General features: G+C 36.8%; 1 protein-coding gene across 4 annotated transcripts in view; it reads right to left on the reverse strand.

Annotated features, from left to right (window-relative positions):
* Cntn1 (contactin 1) overlaps nt 1-24,141 on the reverse strand; it is a 395,948-nt gene that overhangs the window by 107,275 nt on the left and 264,532 nt on the right. For all 4 annotated transcript variants that reach the window (XM_010640950.3, XM_010640948.3, XM_010640949.3 and 1 more), the window contains 4 exons: nt 23,393-23,510; nt 18,657-18,807; nt 11,339-11,466; nt 10,879-11,054 (listed from right to left, as the gene is read on the reverse strand). In XM_010640950.3, coding sequence (XP_010639252.1) covers nt 10,879-11,054; nt 11,339-11,466; nt 18,657-18,807; nt 23,393-23,510 — 573 coding nt within the window. The remainder of the gene's footprint in view (nt 1-10,878; nt 11,055-11,338; nt 11,467-18,656; nt 18,808-23,392; nt 23,511-24,141) is intronic.

Raw genomic sequence — 24,141 nt, forward strand, 5'->3', positions numbered from 1 at the left:
ATATATATATATGGGAAAGTGATTACAAGGTCTTTTTCTTGTCACATTTATCTAATTATCCAGTGAAGAAACAAAATAATATAATTATAGTAAAATAAAATAAATACTAAGTATGTGTAAAGACAGACTGCTTACATGTGTTTGATATCCTTAACAGAAATGCATTTACCACTAAATATTCATTAATAGAAATGTATTAAGAAATATTTTCAAACTATTGTGGTGTAAGAACACAGTTAAGAAGAAAGTTTACATAAAGAGAAAATTTACATTCTTTCTTCAAATCAGCTCAGTTATTTGGTTGTTGCAGGTATCAGAGAGGACCCTGATGCTCAGTTGTAATGCAGCTGAAGAGCAGAAGTTTAGCAAATGCTAGGCCCTGAGTGCCATCCCCAGAACCAAAAAAAGAAAAGAAAGAAAAAGAAAGAATGAGAGATAACAGAAAGAATAAAAGAAAGAGAAAGAATAATCCTATTAGTAAACTCCTACTATCTCTCAAGGGATTAAAAGAATAAACACAAAATACCTCAAAATTTAAACATTAATCTATTCAATTTCACAATAAGAAAATTGAGGGCAAAATATATAAAAATAGACGTGATATTTTTGTTCTTTAAAATGTTTATATGTTATACATCTAATATTCCTTTTCTTTAATGAAACAGTTATTTTGTATATATACGTATACATATATATATATATATGTATACGTATATATACAGTTATTTTGTATATATAAATTGCAGTTCTGTTTATATATATTTTGGGGGGGTACCGGGGGATCGAATTCATGTCCTTGCACTTGTGAGGCAGGTGGCAGAACCACTGAGTTAAATTCCCAGCCCCTCTGTTTATATATTCACTTATTCTCATAGAAATGATGTGAACTGCTTTTTCATATTGTCACATGTAATACAAAACACAAAGTATTGTATGGTTTTAAAATATTACATCAAATTCATACCTTTGGATACTACACATAAAATTCTTACAACATTTTATTAAGCTATTCTAAACATTTAATGCTAAACTCATTTACAAGCCAGCCATTTTCAACGTTAAACTTTAGGTAGGTAATGAGAGGTTAATTTATATAGAACAATTATGAGCATTTTTAACATTTATTCTCATTTGATCTATATTTGGTAAAGGTATGGTGCTGAAACTTCTCAGAAAGAAAGCAAAGAAAAAGTACACTACATTGTTTCCAGTATAGTTGTGCATATATAATAGCTTTCCTGGTGGTTTTGTAAAAGCTACTGGTGCTTTCCATACCTCAGAAGACGATGAGGTTCTCAATGGTTGACAGAATGCTTACAAAGCAAGTAAAGATCACGGGCCTCAGCACATTCTAGCCACAAATTAGATACGAATGCTCTCTATATTTTCACTAAAAACCACAGCTTGGCTAAATTACAAAATGCTTCCCTTCAGATGAGGAGAGCTGAATCACATACTGGAAATTGTGATAGCAAAACTGAGGGATATTCCAAAGTGTACATGTGGTTGACCACTTAGAAATTTCTGAAGTTTAAATCTAACGACTTCCAATGTATAAATGCCTGCTCCACTCCCCCAGTACAAGAATTATAAAGTAATTGCTACAATACAAATGAATCTAATTACTAAAGTTAACAAACTGAGATAATCATAATGAGCAAAGAAATATGCTATATGGAAATTATGACATCTAGATAAAAGTTAGATCTCATAAAGGTTATACATTTAAAAACAACTGTTTTATTCCACAGAAGGCTGAAGGGAAAATATATTTTAAATGGTATATTTTATAAACATAAACAGAATTATTGAATATATCTGATACTTTACCTATGAAAGAATAATTTTTTCTTTAATTTTGGCATATGAGAATAACAATAGCAAATGTATTATATGCTACAAATGCTAACATCACCACCACTAATGCTACTAATAGCAAATACTTAATAAGCCTTAACTATGTGTTGAAGGCTGTTCTAATTTATATGTACCAATATACTTAGCAATACCCCCATGAAAGATATAGTACGTTGAACTACAGATCCTGCTGCTCTAACTACACCACTGCCACTGGTTCTACTACCACTGCTGCTCTCAACCATACTATTACTAACGCTGTTGCCACCCCTACTATTCTGATGGCTACCACTCTCAACACTACTGAACTCCATCACCCAATCTAATTTATGATGTTTAAAAGGTTAGCGTGGTGCTAGCTATTCCACATACATTTCTCACTTAACTTTTACGATACCCAAGGATTTACTATTAATATCCTCACTTTAGAAATAAAGTATTTGATGCTTTGAGTTAAGCTACCCGTGGATGGCTCTGTAAGTCATACACTTCCTTGCTTTCACCAGTCAGGCGATTACCAAGACAGTACTTTATAGATCAGATAACTAAGCTCATTATTTACTAACTAGAAATGGTGCTTATAAGTAGTGTATATTGTGTTATTAAATTGTTCCTTTAAATTTTCAAACTTAGGAAACTAGAAAGAATAGTACCATCAATACCCAGTATCAACTCTCTAGATTCAATTACTGCAAAATTTTGCCATATTTGAATTATCTAATTGTGTAGCTAGCTAGTTCCATCATTCCTTCTTTCTACTATCTTTTATCTCATGCTGAGACTTTGAAAAATAAATTGTGAATATCACGATATCAGCACTACTTATCAGCGTCTCCTTAAAATAGTAGCTTGAATCTCCAAAACAACCCATTCTCTGACAAGATTGACAAATCATTTCACACATCACACTAAGTCTCCACATTATATGATATTCAAGTTGGTTAAGTGCATCAATATTAAGATGACGTGAACCTGGGCCAGGGATTTAACTCAATGTGCCACCACCTGCCTTACAAGTGCAAGCTCCTGAGTTTGATCCCCAGTACCAAAAAAACCCAAAAGATTACTTGAACCTAGAAACGTTTTTCAAGATAAAATGTTTATGAAGGGTGTCGTTTGGCATAGAAATAATTAAGGGAAGTTCAAATAATTAAGGGAAGTTGTCCAAGATAATTACTAAGAAGTCATTCAGCATTTATAGGTACAGATGAAATTTTGAATGTCCCTTTTCTTGGCCACTTTGATATAAAAGAAAGAGTGAGAGTAATGGCTAAAGAGTCCAATTTTTATCAGCGTGACTATTTTAAAATGAAAAGTCAAAAATGAGAACATTTTGTTTGAGGTCTCTGTTAAACATCTGAATAATGAACAAAAACATGAATGCCTAGCCTTTGGAATTTATATTTCAGATCTGAAAGAACACTTGGATATCATTTAATTCATATGGTTTTCAAATTGGTTCCCATCAGCCTGAAAGTTCTGGGAATTTTCTTGGGCCACTTCATAAAAGAAGAAAAAGAATGAGAGTTTTTGGAAGAAGAAGAAATGAGGGGGTCCTGTGTGTAGGACTCTTGGCCATGTAGACACACACACACACACACACACACACACACACACACTCTTCCCTCTTTAGATCTTTAGGCAGAGAAACCTCATATCTTTTTAATTTTCTTGGGACTTCATAAAAGAAGAAAAAGAATGAGAGTTTTTGGAAGAAGAAGAAATGAGGGGGTCCTGTGTGTAGGATTCTTGGCCATGTAGACACACACACACACACACACACACACACACACACACACACTCTTCCCTCTTTAGATCTTTAGGCAGAGAAACCTCATATCTTTTTATGTATTGGGGTTTCAATTAAATTTTCTTTGAAAAAGCAATTCTGCTATTAAAACCTTTGCATTGTCATTGTTCTTCTAAACTTCTGATGTAGCCAAAGCCCCTTCTGTGACATATGAGCTGCCTGAGGCTCAGCATGCCTGTTTGCCAAAGTCATGTTCGTGTGCCAGCAACACCACAGCAGAAGTTCAGCTACTCTGTTCTTTAAAACAAACTTTAAAAAATCAGGTAGCTTTTAACAAATATAACAAAAACATATATTCCTAGTGTGATAAAAATAAAACAACTGAGTCAATGATTTGAAAGTACAAAATTCCTAAGATACAAAATGTCTGCATGTTTATTTCACCCTCTTTAGCAGCTTTATACTGCGTGCATAAAATGCCAGAATACTTTCTGCGGAGATGCTATCTAACTGTGTCATCAACTTTGAATGAACTTGAGGAGATCCCTCAAAGCCACTTCTAAAACAGAATGTGCCTAATTTTCTTCATTTCACACTGTCGTCACTGAACACTTGTGAAGCACATCCCTTCAGGCTGCTACTCCGGACAGTGACTTCCGATGACATTTTCTCTACACTTGAAGTGGGATGATCTTAAAGAGGCCAGCTGAACTAGAGATGCACCTGGGGGACAGAGATTCCCCTCTTGTGTTTATTGCTGGGAAAAAGCAAAGAACATCCAGAAGTCATCTGTATTAAAGGGAGTGCAAAAGAAGGGGAAAGTTATTTTTACTGAAGGTGGCAGGGTTGCATTCTCTAATTCAATCTAGAAACCCAACGAGTTACTGATAGGAAGAACAGACATTGGATTCAGTCATGAGCAGAAAGCCTTCAAGAGTTTCGTGGAGGGCCACAGAATTATTACAGTGGTCCACATTTCTTCCTCTTTCCTACTGCTCTTCAAAATTGAAGCCTTAAATCGACAAGGCACAGACAGTATTATTTTCTGCTATTCATACTAATTTAAAAAACTCTTTTTTCCAGGTTCTTATGATTTATGTCCCTAAAACTTTCATCTATTCAAAATATCATAACTCTTTTTTTTAACATATCATGCTTACAACTTCAGTGGCTAATCCACTTATTCCTGACTCTCCTTTTCTTTAAACCTTCCTTGATGCTATTTCTCTTGATGTTATACTGTTATAATTAATAGTTCAGACTGGATAAATATCCATTATTGGGGTCTGGCCTGTACATTATAGGAATTTTAGCAGCCCATGCTAAACAGCTGCACAAAAGTACATCTCTGCAGCTGTTACAACCAAAAATATCTCCCCACATTGCCAGTGGCACCACTGGAGCAAAACTGCGAGTTTAGAACCAGGGCTTTAGGTCTTTCGCCCATCTCCCTTGCCTGTCTACTTTCCATTCTGATTTATTTAGCTGTGACTTGATTCTCACCTTTCTCAAAAATGCCTGTCAAACCCTCATTTCCTCCAACTTTTTGCTCCATAATTCTGTGCAATCTTCTATTCTTGTCCAACAGTGTGTTCACACTTCAGAAACCAACCGAGGGCCAATGAGGTAAAACAAAATAGCTTCTGCTAGGTTGTTAGCCTGCCTTCCTTCCTCCCTCCCTTCTTCCTTTGCTTTTCTTACTCCTTTCCTTTTTATTTCTCTCTCTCTCTCTCTCTGAAATGTAAGTGCTGCTGAAAATCACAGAATGCTCTAATATGAAAATAAAGTTCTCAAATCTAAACACATTATTGTGATCATGTAGTACAATCAATATTTTCTTTAAAAAAAATCCTAAGGGAATGAAATCTGGCTTCTCTTTTCTTCAATGGCTCTATGTGTATAATCAGAAAAAATACATACTCACATACCGCCCTCAAAAACCCGTGCCAGTTCATTTAGAGGAGACAACTGAGTTGTCATAACTTTATAGTTAGACTACATGAACCTGTGTGAATTTTTTTTTTTTTTTTGTACTGAGAATTAAACTCGGGACCTTGCACTTGTGAGGCAGGCACATTGCCACTGAGCTAAATCCCCGGCTAACCTGTGTATATCTGACTTACACTGTAATTCGAATGTTGCCAACATCACAGAAAAACTGAGGTAATCTGGGTAAACTAAATTGATAGGGTTCATTAAACAAGACTGTAGAATAAAATGAATAGAATTGTAATATAGTGCTTCACATAAACTGGAAAATTTCTTCAGTGCATATAGATATGAATATTAATCTATAGATTAAAACTGCCAGTGATGCAGGTCAGATGATCAGCGGTCCGAGCGCCTGGTTTCAAATCTTCCCTTGGCCACTAGCAAAATAGATGATTTTTCTGGGTTGGTGACTTAGCCTTTTTAGTCCTCAGTTTCCCTACCTAAAAATGGAGACATTCACAATATGTCCCCCACTGAGGATTGCTCTGAATATCAACTGAGAAATCCCTTGTTTGCCACGAAATAAATGTTGACTCATTCTACTTTTCTGCTACTGTCAAAAGTGAAATATCTAAAATATGTTGGCCTCAAAACACAAGAGATGAGAGCTGGGGATTTAGCTCAGTTGTCCTGCAGCCCACTTTACAAGCGCAAGTCCCGAGTTTGATCCCCGGTACCAAAAACAAACAAACAAAATACAAAAGATGAACAAGACATATCATGAATGTTTTACATCTTAAAAACTTGTTGCAGTGAAGGGCATATTGCCATTAACCCCCCCTTCAAAATAACCTCAAAATACTTCTCCAGCTTTGAACACACTTATTTCTCTGTTGCCACTTTCTGAAACACTTCTGGAAGTCCCATTTCCTGTATGTCTTTATAAAATGTAATCAAAAATACAATGAACGCTGCTTCCCAGAGCCACTCAATGGAAATGCAGTCTCATGAAAACATTATCGTCTGTCCTAATTTACTTTATTCCCTGGATCTGAAACATGAGACTCTGGCTATTCGCTACAGTAAAAATGACCACAAAAGATAAATGCTCTGAGTGGATTCAGGACATTAAGGCAGCCAGAGCAGTGTAACTAAGACACTTGTCAAAAAGAACTTGCAGAACTGCTTCAGAAAATACAAGAACAGGGCTGGGGATTTAGCTCAGTGGTGCCACTGCCTGCCACGAAAGTGCAAGGTCCCGAGTTCGATCAAAGTCTTTTACAGTAGTCAGGTTTTAAAATTTTAATCATGCACTGTATTTTTCAAACATACCCCATAGGTATCTGGGGAAGAGAGCAGTGTAAAAATATTATATTGTGAGAAATAAGATCTGTTACCAGGGAAAAAAAAGTAACTGGCAAAAGCTTCTGGAATTTTCGATGGGAATGATTTGTTTATTTTTAAAAGTATTAATAACAACCCACTGTAAAACACTAGATCCTGTGAGAGGTATGCTCTCATTTAATCCCCACAAAACAGTTTGAAGCAACCAGCCTTAGAAACCCGATGAAGTAACCTGAACGATGTAGTGAATGATTAATAATATTTTACAGAGAGGGAAGATGAGGCTGTCAGAGGTTTAATCTCTGGCTCAGAGTCACAGGAAACAAAGCGAATGTGTGAATCCCACAGCCCAGACAGTTCATAGCATAGCCTCTTAACAATTCAAGTGATATTTATGAATTCCTAACAGATTGGTAATAATCTTGCTAAATTACATTTTTTCTGGTACTGAGGATCGAACTCAGGACCTCGAGCTTGCCACGCAAGCACAACACCACTGAGCTACATCCCAGGCCCAATTTTTACTTTTTGTTTCATTTTGTTTTGTTCTGCAATAAGAGTCAGAAAAATAAAACATAGTGGCAATCACCGGAATTGGCAAACTCAAGAAAATCATGAGGTTAACTAAGAGAATGGCGCTGACAAAGGGTAATACTGTCAAATAGTCGAAAGTTGTCAAAAATTAGATGGCTTCTGAAAAATAATTTCTGCAGATCAGGTAGCACCATAAAAGAGAAATAAAATGATATATTGCAAATACTTATTTTTTGATAGATGGTCTGAGATCCTTTCTAGAAAAAGAAGTGTTATAAATTAAATTGATAACTGAAATGATTGTCGTCTGTATAATTTCATAGAATAAGGCTTCAAATTCCAAATAATAGTACAGGTTGTGAAATTTGAAACCTATACAAGGCTGCCACTTAGTGGTCAAAATTAAGAATAGCAAGCAAAGGCCAAAGCATATTGATGATAGAATACAATTTAGTTTTTGAAATTAAATTGGAAAATGAAAACAAGTTCATTAGACAAAAAAAAAAGTAAAAATTGATACCTATAATTTTGTTGGTAATGAGTTATAATATTAATTTGTAGGAATTAAGACTATGAAAACATGATGATAATGACATCAGTTTAATAACTAAAAGCTTGCAAAACAATTGCATTTGAATTTATGTTTTGTTTTGTTTCTGGTACCAAGGATCAAATTCAGGACCTTGTGTTTGGGAGGCAGGCATGGTGCCACTGAGCTAAATCCCAAGCCCCTGCATCTAAATTTAAATCCCAGAGCATCTGTAATTTCTTTAGAATTGGTATCTATCCTCCTTTTATACAAGGGCTGCTCACTGTGCCTGCTTGTGACTTAGTTGTTCTTTAAAAACAAAAACAAAGCTGGGTATGGTGTCACACACCTGTAATCCCAGCACTCGGGAGACTGAGGCAGGAGGATCACCGTGAGTTTGAGACCAGCCTGGGCTACATTGCGAGTTCCAGGTCAGTTTCAACTACTTAGTGGGACCCTGTCTCAAAATACCAAAAACAAAAACAAAAAGACCTATTCATTTGTTAAAATTTTGACAGAATTCAAAATATCAAAACATTCTTTAAGACCCTCTCTGTCTTATATTTTTGCGTGTGACATTTTGAACAATGGACAAACACAGTCAGCTGTACCCCTCTTCTCTTGGCTGCCTTAATACATGCTATCTCTATTATGTTTGCGTTCACTAATGTTTACTTACAAAGACTCATTCCTATGTATTGACAAACCTAGAAATAACTACTAGCTGTTAGGATTATCTTATCAAAAGTGGGTCAAACATTTCTTGTATTTTTATCTAAATTTTCTGTGGCCCATTAAGCAGTGAAGTCCACCTTTGAAATTTGCCTTCAAAAACCAAGGGAGATGCTACCGAAAACTTTATTGGTCTTTTGTAGATTCAAAAGACAAAATTAAATTTAATATTCAACTTTAACACAAACACTCTTGCTTACTTTTTTCTTTGGAAAGTTTAACCTACCCATACATGTATGAAGTGTTAAAATATGCATTTGATATTCGTGTTTGGCAGCGTTGAATCTTTAGTCAATGGGTAGTTTTCTATCACAGGTGGATCATGTTGGGACAGAAGGAGGTAAATCTAAGTTGATGATTTCTGAGATGGGGCCCGAGGGCCTGAGAGGCAACTCCGTGAGCCTCTGCGGCTCTCTGCCGCAAAGTGAGTACTACGACCATTCTCATTTTTAGGGTCACATTTCTTATTTCTTAATTAGTATTCCAATTATTTCTTTACTTCCTCACTTTGTAGAGGCTTTATTGCAGCTACGAAATAACTAATTTATAAACTATGCATATCACATTTCAAGAGTACATGTGCAATTATTCAATTTATAATACCACAGAACTAAACAAATTCAAAAGTCTGTTTTTAAAAAAGACCTTTCTTTAGCTCGCTCTTTCCTTTAAATGAATAAAAACCAAGTGACATTTACTTTTATTGCCCAAAGAACTCACAATTTGAGGAACTATTAAATTGTTAAAGCTCTGGATCCCAATTTCACATGGTGGGCATATTTGTATTAAGTCCATCAAAATAGTCTCAGTCATATAAAGGAAAGTGCTACATGGTATAATGGCAAAGTATGAAATTTATAGTAGAGTGTTGATTCTCTGATTTTTCTATATTGTAGTTTTGGTTCAAAAGTCAAATTGGCAGGATTCCTGTAGATGTCCAGTAATAACTAGACCAGATAAATTAAAAAGAGCTAGACTCATGGTGAATAAACAGAGAGGCATGCAAGTTGCAAAGCGTCCACAGCTGTTCCTAGGCATCTGTCTAAAATGCAAGAGGAAATGTCCCCTTTCACTTAGTCTTACTCAACTTGACGGAGAGCAGCTCAGGCTTTTTACAATTGGAAGGCCAAGAGGAAAAATAGAAGAGCTGGATAATTTAAAAACATGATGATATTATGCTATGCACATATTGATCCTGATTTTATATGGTTTTAAAAATCTTTACTGGCCCGGGGATTTAGCTCAGTGGTTCCACTTCCTGCCTCTCAAAGCACAAGGATCTGAGTTTGATCCCCACTACCAAAAAAACAAACAAACAAAAAATCTTTTCTATCTTAGAGTCCATACAAATTTTTGCATCTGTATTCATAACTGATTCCAAAGTCCAAATTTTGCTTAATTGAGGTGTATTCCAAATAGATCTTTGAGTTTCTAATTAGTCGCTTTCCCAAAGAGGCTAGGAGGACCCAGTGACCAAGCTACATTTTAAAAGCACTGTAACTGAGCAATCTGCCACTGTTGGATGTTTCCATCCACGTCATTATTCCTGCACTGCCTCCAGTTTTTTCCTCTATTTTATTCCTTTCTGAACATTGACTATATCGCTATGCTTAATTATGATACTGATACTGTGTGCTCTCATTCTTCAAATACAGACATTTAATCCATTTACAAATCACTAAAAGACTAATTCTTCCGACATACATTTTGATTGCTTATACTCAAAGAATAAAATAAATGCTTTAAAGCAATCATACTAATCCAGGATAAGTACTACGCTTTTATCTCTCTTACAGCAAAAATGAGAGTACTAAAGTACAGTACAGATAGTGTGTGTATATATATATATATATATACATACATATATATATAGTGCAGTACAGTATGCACCAATATATACATAGTATTACAACTAGGGGGAAAATATACCTAATGTACCCAATGCATATTTATAAATTCACCCAAACCCCAATGGATACCTATAAAATTAATGTCTCTACCAACATCTTCAGGATCAGCCCTTAAATTTAGGAGTTCAGAAGTATCATCACTAAGTACTATGAAAAGCTTGTATGCTTATTTTCTTGTTTTTTAGTTTCAAGAAAAAATTAAAGCATATGAAATACAACTATAATAGAACTGTAGTGGAGGCACACAAGATTCATTGGGATAGCAATAAGATGAAACTCAGAACACATACCATAAAATTCCTCTGATAATGAATATTCTCTTTGGTGAAGTCTATCACGTAGCCATTGAAAGACCAAATAAACGTGAGATCCAAGGCAGGGTCAAAGGAGGCAGCACATTGCATGGTGGCATTTTCTCCAACGGTGATGTCGGCATTGATTGGGGCCAAGATTATCCGCGTGGGATCTGTACATTTTTCAATAAAAGAATAAAGCGCAATTCAACAAAATAAGAGGCATCCTATTTTCCAGTATACATTAAAGAATGAGAAGCAACACACTTAGCTTTTTCTATGCAAAGAAATATGAGGTTTTCACATCCAAAATTCAGGAACAATGTCAAGAGAAGGAGAGATTTACATAGGGGCTGTTTATAGAAACTTAGCCCTGACCCACATGTCTTTTAGTACACTAGAAATCAAGCATCATCAGACTTTAAAGATATTAATAAAATATCAAATGATCTGTTACCTGTGATAACAAGTGTACCAGTGCTATTAGCTTTCCCTCTGTTATTTTCTGCAAAGCACGTATAAATGCCTCCATCGTTCCTTGTAATATTGTTGATTTCCAAGCTGCCATCTTCCCAAATGAGTATTCTATCAACATTAAAACATACATCATTCAATTAATAAAACATCATTGTACTCACATTTTAAACTAACGTTTCTGATCAGTACATTCCATACAAGTCACTTGATAGGAAGACTTTTATTCAGTGGAAACATTCTAGCCTTTGATTTTAATATTCTTTCTCATCATTGACAGTATTTTAGAAAGTCATATTCTTCATTTTTCTGAACAATCACATGGGTCCTCTGATGCCTTGCTTTTTCCATTGTGTCTTTTTCACATCAGCCAGACACGGAGGTATCATGTCACATTACTGCCCAGGTGCCACTCAGCAACCTGTAAACTCTCTGGTGACTTGTACAAGTCACTATTCTATGTCCTGTGAGACTTTAGGCAATCTCACAACTTGTTCCTGCAATCCTTTATGTTTCACACTTTCCATAAAGCTTTTTAAATGATTTGGGCATTATTTGTGGTTTTGTATGGGTATGTGTATACGCATATGCACACATTTACATGCCTTGCACAGAATTTTGTTTTTTGGTTATTTTGGGATTTTCTTTTTTTTTTTTTTGGTACCAGGGATTGAACTCAGATCCTTGCACTTGAGAGGCAGGCGGTGGACCACTGAGCTACATCCTTGGCCCCACACAAAATTCTGTTGCCCTGGCATTCTATATCATATTGCTCTCCCCAGATTTTTTCCCTAATGCATATATCATATAAAATTTTTCAGCTTAGATTGTTAACGATGTCCTCCCATTAGATCGCAACATTTTGATGTCAAGAAATTTGTGTCTGTTTTACTGATGGCAGTGTCCCCAGCACCTAAATAAAATTCTTGTAAGGAATTTTCTTTTTGTTGTGATCCATCACATAGCCATTGAAATAACAAATAAATGTGAGACCAAATAAAAGAGGATCAAAGAACCCAGCACACTGCATAATTTGGGTTTGTTTTTTTTTTCCTCAAAGGTTATAGCAGCTCTTTGTTCATTAATTTTAAAAGACTCTATGCTACAGGCCCTCACTCAATAGTGATATACTGACTGCTGAAGAGGCATTCAGAAAAGTTTTTTTTTTAAAGAAAAAACCATAACTTAATTACATGGACTTTAATGAAGCAAGTGGTTTTCCACAACCCACTTCCATAAAAATGGGGTTTCAACCAGAAGAGGACAGGTTCAAACAAGCCTAAAAAAATGAGTTTAAGTCTTCCAGAAATGCAACTTTAGGACTTCAATTCATACTTCAAAGTTAGGACAGACTCTGCCACTATTGCAGAGAAATATGATAACTTTTAAATAAAGATACTAAAATCTGCCTTTGTAACAGTGACTCTAAGAGATTAACATTTAGGCAGTCCTTCTTTGAGCAGAACCTGCATTTTTCATATTTTCATTCCACCAACCAGATTGTTCTCTCTGGAGTACCTGTCAGTGGATTTTTTCTTTCATTAAATGCATTATTTTAAAAACTTTACAACAGAGGCAAGGAATTTAGCTCAGTGGTGCCACCACCTGCCTTGCAAGTGCAAGGACCTGGGTTGGATCCCTGGTACCAACCCCCTCCCCGCCCCCAAAAAACTTTACAATACCTCTGAAGCTTTGCGGAAAACATGCAAATTTACTTTCCATCTTAAAGGCAGATTCTGATAAAAGAAAAATATTTTTATCTAGATTACTAATAAAAATCTCCATATAAGAAAATACTGAAAATTCTACTAATTATATATTCCAGAACTTTGTTTTCTTTAACTATCCACTTCCAACTTAATTCACTTTAGAATAGCTTTTGTTCTTGAAGAAAAGGAACATCAAAGTAACATAATAAGCAATTCAGTTAGTAGAACTCAGCTCTGAGGATATGCCTCTCTTTCCAGCTGAGGGTGTAATGAATCCACTGCCGCACATCCTGGATTCAGAAACCCACCCTGTATTTTCCCAGGCCACACTTGCACATGCTGTCGATCGATGGCTGGGCAGGGGAAGACTTTTCTCAAAGGCACTGCACTCCTCCAATGGACACTTTTGGATAAGCACTTCCCACTGACCTTATCACATTCTCTTGAACTACACTGTACTAGGGTCAATCTTTTTTCCCTCCTTCCCTTTCTCCTGGGATCAAACCTGCAACTCAGTCGGCAGGCTCTTCTAGCCTGCACCCTACTTCTTTTCTATTTTCCTTCCAGAAATTTCCATTCATAAATCTCTTATATGGCTGATTCTGTCCTAGCTTCTCCTTCTTGGAGGAAATACATTATTTCAGTTAACAATATTAGTGTGTTATACTATTCCTCTCTAGTATATAAGACCTTGCCAAGTTTCTACTTTCTCATATTTAATTATTTTGCAAGCAAAGCAATAGAAATTATGATTAAATTGCAGTGGAAAACAACAATTTGTTCTAAAACCCACTGTAATAATTTTAGTTTTGTGACATATATTAGCTCACAGTTGATCTTTCTCATCTTTCTGACAGTTTAGTTAATGACAGACCACGTATATAACAATGACCCCATGGGACTGTGAAGGAGTGGAGAATTTCTAAGGCCCAGTGATGACTTAGCCATGGTAATGCCAAGAGCAATGCATTACTCACATGTTTGCATAAAAGCAAACATATAATTATGGACAATGCATAATACTGGATAATGATTATGCTACTGGTTAATGTATCCTATATTTTTATCAATAGACTAGAGTACACTTTTTTTTTCTTTTTATTGAATTTGTTGGTATATTTTAGGTCTACAGTACAGTAACATTCATTATTGGGATCTTGTACCTTTACATGACAGATCTTGCTTCTCATTTTTTCCCCATACCCCGTCTTCCCTTCACCCCCTCCTCCCTTTCCTATTTACAAAAACTTTATTTCCATTTTTTCATTTTCTCATATTTTTTGCTTTTCCCTTATTCCCTTTCCCCTACCCTTCCCACTTTCCCTACACCTTTAGGAGAGTACACTTCTTTAATTTATTATAAATTAGAGTTTACTGTAAAACACTATGCTATGTTATGCAAGCAACAGCCTCATGTATCTCGTATTTACCGCATCTCTTAATTGTATCATTTTTTACTGTGCTTTTTTCAGCCTCGTGTTGTTTGCTCATCATAGCCATAGGGACATGAGACTGAACGATACAGATCGGATAAAGATAAATAGATGATAGGTACATAGACAAATGGATGAGCCGGGCATGGTGGTGCTTGCCTGCAATCCCAGCACTCGGGAGGCTGAGGCAGGAGGAGCGCTGAGTTCGAGACCAGCCTGGGCTACATAGTGAGTTCTAGGTCAGTCTCAACTACATAGTGAGTCCCTGTCTCAAAAAACAACAACAAAAAAAGACAAACGGATGGATGGATGTGGGGAGAGGAAGAGAGAAAGAGAGGGAGAGAGGGAGAGAGAGAGGGAGAGAGAGAGGGAGAGAGAGAGAGAGAGAGAGAGAGAGAGAGAGAGAGAATAAATGAATGAATGCATGACCTATCCTAGGTGTGTAGAAAGCTACCCCATCTGGGTTTGGGTAGACACACTATGAGTTCCCACAATGATAACATCATCTAACAATGCATATCTCAGAATGAATCCCCACTGTTATGTGAACCATGACTACAGATACTCCTGGTGTCATCGCATCTGTAATTTCAGGCACTTTTCCTTCGTCATATAAAATGAGTCTTGTAATAAGACTATTCAAGGAACTTGACTTTTGGGTAATAATATTCTTATTCTTTTTTGTTTGTTTCTTTGGTTGGTTGGTTTGGTTTGGTACTGGGGATCGAACTCAGGACCTTGTGCTTGAGAGGCAGATGGAACCACTGAGCTAAATCCCTGGCCCAATATTCTTTATTCTTAAATCAATTAGTCACTTAGAGTTGTCAAAAATCACTCCAGGATAACCTCTACTGGTAAAGCATTCCCACTCTGGAATAGAAAATAATTATAGAGATATTCTCAAGTAAGTGCTCAGGTGAAGGTCACCTCAGAGGTGATAGCAATCTATCCAATATAAATTAACAGTTGTTTATGTTAATTACAAAGAAATTCTGTCAGAGACAGTATATAATTCGAGCCAAAAATGAACTTTTACATTTGAGAACTCAAAACACAATTCATGGAGAGTCATGGCTCCTTCTTACTGAGTTCAAATATTGCTTAATCCTTCTGCAGTCCACTAACCAGGCACAGAAACAACTTTGTTATGTGGAGATATTTTTTGTAATTATATTAATCAGAATGAGACCATAGATGCTTAAAGATTGCTATTAATCTTAACACAATTAGAAATTGTGTTCCAATAAACATTTTATGTACTTTTTGTAACTATCCAAACCACTTAATATTTCTTTGTGCATGTTATTTTATGACAATAAAACATTTGCATATGAACACTACAAACTGGTACCTACACTACAATACTAATGAATTAAAGTAGTTATCAAAAGTCAAACTTGTAGACCCACAAAGAACTAATTCAATTTGATTTTAACATTTTAAAAATATTACAGAGTAAGCAAAATTATAAGATTTTAGGAGTTAGATCTCTTTCTGGTTTGGGACACATAATGATATTCAGGAATGACAAGTCCACAAAACATGGTTCTGGGAAATCCTTGGTTTGAGTGATCCATGACATTAGTCTTTGTTAGGATGAGACCAGGATTCGGTCATCAAGGAGGCAGAGCGAGGTGGATCCAGCAGGAAGATAATGCTGTCTAGGTGTTGCGAGTAAGCACCCGAAACTAGGGGAAACTGAACAAAGTGACTCTTACTTAACATTAATTTTTCTTTTGTCATGTTGTTAAAGTCTTAAAAACTCTTAGAACAAAATATATTAATTTTGAGAGATAATAGGTTCAAGGAAGGCCCTGTTGCTCCTTACGCCCTGCTCCCACCCCAGGGCAGTCCTACTAGTGACCATCCTCGTAAGAGGACCGTCCTGCCATATTTTCATGCCACATCGCCATGGCAGAGTTTAAGTTCCATTCAGAATATTGTCAATGTATTTTGTTCAGAAGGAATTTCAATGCTTCCCAGCCTCATAAATATCCAAATAAAGTCTTATTCTCTTGGATTATTATGAAGATTTATTTGCTAGATTTATTTGACAGAATATTCTTTCAAAAGGCCAAAATTCCTTGATCTCTTTTTTCTTTAGGGCTTTACAGATGTTTTCATTATTCTTACAAGAAGCCCAAGGCTCTTAGTGGGGAAAGCGTTCTCATTTGTGGTCTGACTCCCTGTGTCTTGCTATCCTAAGTCTTCTCCATGGCCCTTAAAGGCAAATCACACTGATTATAGTCTTCACAGTTCCTTATGCATCCTCCTCTCCCTGCTTCAGGGCCTTTGAACCTACAACCTTCACTCCTGGTGCACACCCCACACAGCCCAGTCTTCCTGCTTACCAAACTGGCTTTCTTTTTCTCATACTCTACAATTCAATATAAATATAATTTTTTTCCAGGAAACTATCCAGTTTGGACTTCACATAAATCATCAATGACAATGGTATACTGCTTTTTTGTCTTTTTTCAAAGCCACCAAAACACTGGTAGATGTTCTATTTATTGGAAAGACAACGAGGACATCTTTTTCATTTAAAGTGAGGAGACATGATTTATACTTTGAAATCATTTTGTTTTCCCACTAAAATATTTAATAGACTCACTGGATTTTTTTTTCAGTTTTTATTAGCAGGCTGGCAATGTATAATGATTACATTCTTCACACATCTCAGTTTTTTCATCCTCTTTCTCCCTCCCACTTCCTTCCAGGTCTTGAACCCTTCTTACTCCCTTGCAAAAGATCTGTCTCCCTTATCTATCTTTAATTTTGCTCTTTATTTATATTGTGGATTTCTCATATAAAAGAAACTGTGTAATATTTAAATTTGTATGCCCGATTTATTTCACTTAGAGTTATGGTCTCAAAGTGTGTCTGTTAACCTACGAATGACTTCTTTATGGCACAGTAGTAGCCGTGGAGTATATCATATTCTTTCTCTTTTCATCTGTTGATGGACGTATCAGCTACCTTGAAGATTTAGCTACTATGAACTGTGCGATTAAAAACTTAAGTATGCATGAATCACTGTAATATGAGGTCTTTACCTCTTTGGGGAAAGAGATGGAGAAAGGGAATACACGAATCAAATACAATTTCTAGTTTTAGTATTTTGAGGCATCCCTGTAGTGATCTCCATAATGGTACTGGTTTACCTTCCAGCCAACAATGTAGAAAGTTTCCTTTTCCCACACAGACTTGTCGGCATTGGTTATTATTATTTTTTTTAATGGTAACCATTCTTTCTAAAGATGGAATCTCAGTGTTGCTTTAATTTGCATTTCTCTAATGGCCAGCAATGTCGAACAGATTTTCATGGATTTACTGGCCATTTGTACGTTTTCTTCTTAGAAGTGGCTACTATATCAGTGGCCTATTTTTGGATTGGGTTTTTACTTTTGGTGTCCTAAATTTTTTTAGTTCTTTACATATTCTATATATTAGCCCTCTGTGCTAGGAATATCTGGCAATAGGCTGTCTCTTCACTCTGTTGGTTCTTTCATGTACTAAGCTAAATATCAAACTGATCAAAGATTTAAATGTTAAAACAGCAACACTTAATCTTCTGCAAGATAAAATAGGTAAAACTCTGGAAGACAGATGTAGGCAAAGATTTTCTGAAGAAAAAATTGCACAAAAAAATCAAGAATCAACAAACGGAATCATATCAAATTAAATTAAGTGGGGTCAGGGATTTAGGTCAATGGTTTCACTGCCTGCCTCGCAAGCACAAGGTCCCAAATTCAATTCCCAGTACAAAAAAAAAGCATAAGTGAAGAAAATTAAATAAAAAATGAATGGACTTTAATGTCTTGGTTAAACAAACAAACAAAAAAATAAGTTACTGAAATCTCATTTCACTTCCTTTTTTTTTAGTTGTGGTGGCCTTGGACAACTGACAAAAAAAATGAAAGATACCCCTGAGCTTCTACTTTCTAAATCCCTTATACATTACAGAATTATGAAAAATACAATCCTGATTATAACAGATACTGAGGCGGACACACAAGCATTTCTGTTTGTCTTACAACTACATTATCATTTATGGAGAAAATGTGGAGGAAGTAACACATATTAATAATACCAAAGCAAGTCTTCTAAAAAATAAACTCTCCTGGGTCGTTAACTACAATCACATTTCCACACTGACCTGCTACTGTTCACAAGCCACTCTGTTCCTTTACTCCATGAAAACTTTGGTTTAGGTGCAGCTTTAGGTTTACACTCGATTATCACCCGGCCTCCTTTAGCAGCCAGGATCTTTTTCTTCATAGGATTCAACTCAAAAGTCGGAGCCAAAGCTAAAAGGAAATTAAATTATTTTTTTTCTCTTTTTTAAACAAACCCAAATATTCTTTCTATACTATCACATCTTTTATTCCACTTTTATTTGCAGTTAATAGAAAAATGGCCCACCTTGGTGAATGTGATCAGTTATGAACCACTGATATTTCATACCTAATACCTGTCTTCTTTAATGACTTTACATTAGCATAAAATGCATCCCAATTCAAGTGACAATTCTAGATGACTTGATTATAAGCTTACTTACAAGCAAACATTATATACAGATTTAACTTGAAAGGAACATGAAATTCAGCTGTTCTGATTCAGTTTCAAAGGGAAAGTTATAGCCGCGTGTGATGGCACACGCCTGTAATCCCAGCACTCGGGAGGCTGAGGCAGGAGGATCACTGTAAGTTCGAGACCAGCCTGGGCTACATAGTGAGTTCCAGGTCAGTCTCACTACATAGTGAGACCCTGTCTCAAAAAAATCAAAAACAAAAACAAAGTTTCAATGGCAAAAGGAAAGTTATAAAGGACTAGAAGAAACTAAGCAGCACTATAAATATTCAGTATGGTCAAAGACCATCCACTCAGCCACACTTGGAACTGCCCCCAGGCAACACTGGTAAGGCCTGAAATCTCCTAAGATCATCTAGTTTTGCAGAGGCTACAGGCACTAACAAGTTGGATTCACATTTGCCTTTAGGTTGTTTTGGTTCTGAGGCACACTCTTTCCATTCAACAGTACAGCCCCTCCATTACGCCTTTCCTGAACACCAGCTGTGTGCAGAAATTCTTTTTTATTTTTTGGTACCAGGAATTGAACTTGGGTCCTTGCTTTTGCTAGACAGGCGGCAGAACCACTGAGCTAAATCTCCGGCCAGAAACTCTTCAAAATGTTGACAGATCAGAGTCATCTCTGCCTTCAGAACAGCTATACAAATAGCTATAAGAAGAATGGATTCAATCAATGAGCTAATGAGCCTGTGATCCAGCTGTAGTTTGCCCTGCTCACAAAGTATAGAGCAGTAATTACAAAATCAGGATATTCTCTCATAAACGGCCCCTCCACTGACAGCAGCCCTCACTGTCCTCAGGGCCACCCATTAGAAAGCTTTCTCATCTCGTGGTCCTTGTCAACTGGCAGAGGGACACCCTCCATCCACTGAACACATTCCCTGCGCCTTGTCCCGACCTACGCACGTCTTTATCTGGGATAGTCATCTTCTAATCCGGTGATTCTGAAACTTCATCTGTATTTCAGAGTCGTATATGAGTATCCTATAAAAATACCCACACAGTAGGTCTGATGTGGGCCTCAGATTCCACACTTCAATAAGACCTGAGGTGTTACGCCTGGCGCTGCAACTCAGAAGCAGCTTTTTACGACAAGGATATAGTTCATTTCATTGCTACTTTAGTCTGAATATCAATAATCAGCAATACATAACCAACCCGCTTGTGTTGTGTACCTAATATGGTATTTTGTGTAGGCTCCATAAACACGAATATTAGCTGACAAATTACACATAAAATACAAATAAGATTATACTTTTAAAACTGAAGTACATTTAGACATTACAAATTTTTTTGGTTAAGGTTTTAATGAAATAATTTGGTCTTCTCCTTTCTGTGTTTTAATGTTTACATGATATTTTGCCCTCTAACCACAGTATCTATACATTCCTATGTATTTTAGAAGTGGGAAGAAATAGGGAAATATTTTCTCCTTGATAAAGAAGAAGGTGTGATATATACCTTTCCTCCATTTTTGTTTTCCTTGTTATCACCAGTACCTATTCCAAGAATGGAATCTGGCCTAGAGTAAATATTCATTAACTATTTGGTGGAAGAATAAATGAATTAAGTAGATAAGTCAAGAAGAAAAAGAAAGAGAGAGAAAGGTTGAAGCTTTCTCGATACACAAGCCTTAATGTTATACAGTGTAACTAGAGTCGATATATGACCAAGGAATTTGGATTTTAGAGAAGAAAAATAGAGTATGTTCCTCAGTATTACAGTAAGTGACAGGGAAAGCTATAAAAAAGACAGACAATTCTTTCTGAAGACAGTCTTCAACAATTTCTTAACACTCTCTCATTTCCTGTTTTCTTCCAGTGTCAGGTGACATGTAAGGCCATCTTGTTTGAAAGAGTTGCCTCATGAAGCCAGCAAGAACAAAACTGGTCTCATTGTGTCACTGCTTTATGCTTTGAGTAACCGGTTCCAAAAAATGAAGTTTGACTACCAGGATTCATGACTTACTATCTGATTAAACCTGTGACAACTCCTCCCCACACTATGAAGGAGATGGAGACCAGTAAGACCTCTGTGGTGGTAGTTACAATGAAAATAAGGAGAATGCGAAAACCGAGAGGTGCTGGCAGTGAGAACCGGCGAAGTTGACTGGATGTTCCGGACACGGGGAAGGGACATGGGAGAATCTGCTACTCTTTAGAACTGAGAATCTTTGAGGACGTGTGGGTGTGGGAGGGATAGAACAAATTTAGCCTCAGACATGCTAATTTGGGTTGCCTGTGAAGTTACCTAGATGAACCTTTCTACTAAGAAGAAATTATCTTCAGTCTGAAGCTGAGGATAGCTTTCTGGGAGAGGAATTATAGGTCCACTGAGAATGAATGGGAGGAGAAGAAATTAAATAAGTATGTAAACAACAATAATGATCCAAGAATAGTAATATAGAATATGTGAAGGAATGTGGGAAGAAAATTTAATGAAACCAGAGGGCTGGAACTCCAAGAGAGTTGGATTCCTAGGCAGGCAGAGGAAGGAGAGGGAGGAGGATCATGAAGGAGACAGAGGAGTGGTGTGCATGGTATGTGAGCTCAGAGTTACCAAAGAGGAGAAATGGGAACTCGAGAATAAAGCATAACTAGATGAGACAGCTTGAGGGAGTACACACGCGTGTGCACACACACACACACACACACGTGAAGGGAATGGTGTTGACATCACATATCAGAAAAAATAAGAAGAAAACCTGGTGACGTGGAGGCAGGTGAATGGCAAGTTCAAATCCAGCCTGGGCAATATAGCAACTTAGCAAGATCCTGACTCAAAATTTTTAAAAACGGGGGCCTGGGGATGTAGCTCAGCGCAAAACTTCTGGGTTCGATCCATAATAATGGAGAAAAAAGTAAGAAGAGATGAATACAAATACGGCAGAGGAGTAGAGTGAAGAGCAAAGACACTTTCTCCTCTATGAAGAATATGGAAAGGATACACATAGTGAAAAGATAGCTTTGACTGGTAGATGGAGAATTGAAATACTTTTTACAGAAGGCTTTTGGATTTGGTGGGGTCAAGAAGACAGAGTAAAAGCAGAAGTCAGGGTGGGATAAGGGACTTGAGGCCTGGCTTACAGCTTCTGAAAAGCAAAATGATCCAAATAGTAATATAGAATATGTGAAGGAATGTGGGAAGAAAATTTAATGAAACCAGAGGGCTGGAACTCCAAGAGAGTTGGATTCCTAGGCAGGCAGAGGAAGGAGAGGGAGGAGGATCATGAAGGAGACAGAGGAGTGGTGTGCATGGTATGTGAGCTCAGAGTTACCAAAGAGGAGAAATGGGAACTCGAGAATAAAGCATAACTAGATGAGACAGCTTGAGGGAGTACACACGCGTGTGCACACACACACACACACACACGTGAAGGGAATGGTGTTGACATCACATATCAGAAAAAATAAGAAGAAAACCTGGTGACGTGGAGGCAGGTGAATGGCAAGTTCAAATCCAGCCTGGGCAATATAGCAACTTAGCAAGATCCTGACTCAAAATTTTTAAAAACGGGGGCCTGGGGATGTAGCTCAGCGCAAAACTTCTGGGTTCGATCCATAATAATGGAGAAAAAAGTAAGAAGAGATGAATACAAATACGGCAGAGGAGTAGAGTGAAGAGCAAAGACACTTTCTCCTCTATGAAGAATATGGAAAGGATACACATAGTGAAAAGATAGCTTTGACTGGTAGATGGAGAATTGAAATACTTTTTACAGAAGGCTTTTGGATTTGGTGGGGTCAAGAAGACAGAGTAAAAGCAGAAGTCAGGGTGGGATAAGGGACTTGAGGCCTGGCTTACAGCTTCTGAAAAGCATCTGCAGGGTAAGAGACACAGGGACTCATAACTCCCCAGAGTGGCCAGGCTGGGTCCTGTGCAGAGTTGTAGCACCAGACTCCACAGTTACTTGGTTTTGCAGGTGATATTTAGTTGCTCTAATACAGGAAAGGAGTTGGCATGTGTAAATTTTGTTGCATGATTTCAGAAATATTAAAGAAACAATTATATTCCATATTACCTCAAAAGTGCTGTAGAGTTCAGCTTCTTTGTTAAAAATAAAATGAAGCAATTCACATATTCTTGGAATTTTAAACATGGAAATTTTTTAAAGAGTTGCTTTTTGTCTACTGCCAAGTTCTTCAGTGAAAGAAAAGACAATACCATTCCATTTTAAACCACATTTTAAAGTTTTTAACTTTGGCAATTAAGGTAAGATCAAGTGTCGTGTATGAATGCTCTCTCATCTTTCTATATGTTGTTTCCTTGATTATCTTTCAACAAGTTAGAAATCATACTGACCCAAGATCTTCAGTTCCGCATTTGCATAAATGGCCCCATATGTATTCTCTGCTATACACTGATACATTCCGGCATTTTCAAAGGTCACATCATACAGTCTCAGTTCCCCTTTGTGATACTGAAAGCAATAAAAGTAAAACACATGGTTTTGGTAAATTCTTAACAGAAATACTTCATTTAGGTTTGGAATGATGGCATTTCATTGAGGTGTGTTGTGCTCATTGGCCCCCACTGTTACCTAAGATGTGCACAGTAGGATTTTCATGGCATGGGAAAGAAAACTCACTAACCATGCCTGGTGGCTCTTGTTCTACTCATGCTACAGAGAGCTGAGAGTTCACCTTTTCCCCACTTGGACCAGCTCCAAGATTACAGTGAGGATGTAGACAAGGATCCCACTGGTGCTACTTGTCCCCAGGGCCAAAGGTAAGACTTAAAACATCTCTCTTACCTCTGTTTCTGTGGGTTTCAGGAAACAGTGGCAAGAAAAATGGGGACAATTTCAGGTAGTGGAGATGGATAAGGAGGAAGAGGAGGAAATGTAGAACAAAGGAAAAATGCAAGGGAGGGGGTTGGTAAAGGTAAGTTTACAGACAGTTGTTTAAACTAAAAGAAGATTCTTAATGCTGTTTCTTGCTTGAGTTTTTAATGATGTTTTTAAATTCCAGGGCCTGACTACATTTATTCTACTTATTCTCATGCTATATTTATCTCAGGACCACTGTGAAATGTTTGCCTGAATGGAATCA

This window comes from Fukomys damarensis, unplaced genomic scaffold (assembly GCF_012274545.1).
Source record: "Fukomys damarensis isolate Sample0158 unplaced genomic scaffold, DMR_v1.0_HiC HiC_scaffold_15, whole genome shotgun sequence".
NCBI lineage: Eukaryota > Metazoa > Chordata > Mammalia > Rodentia > Bathyergidae > Fukomys > Fukomys damarensis.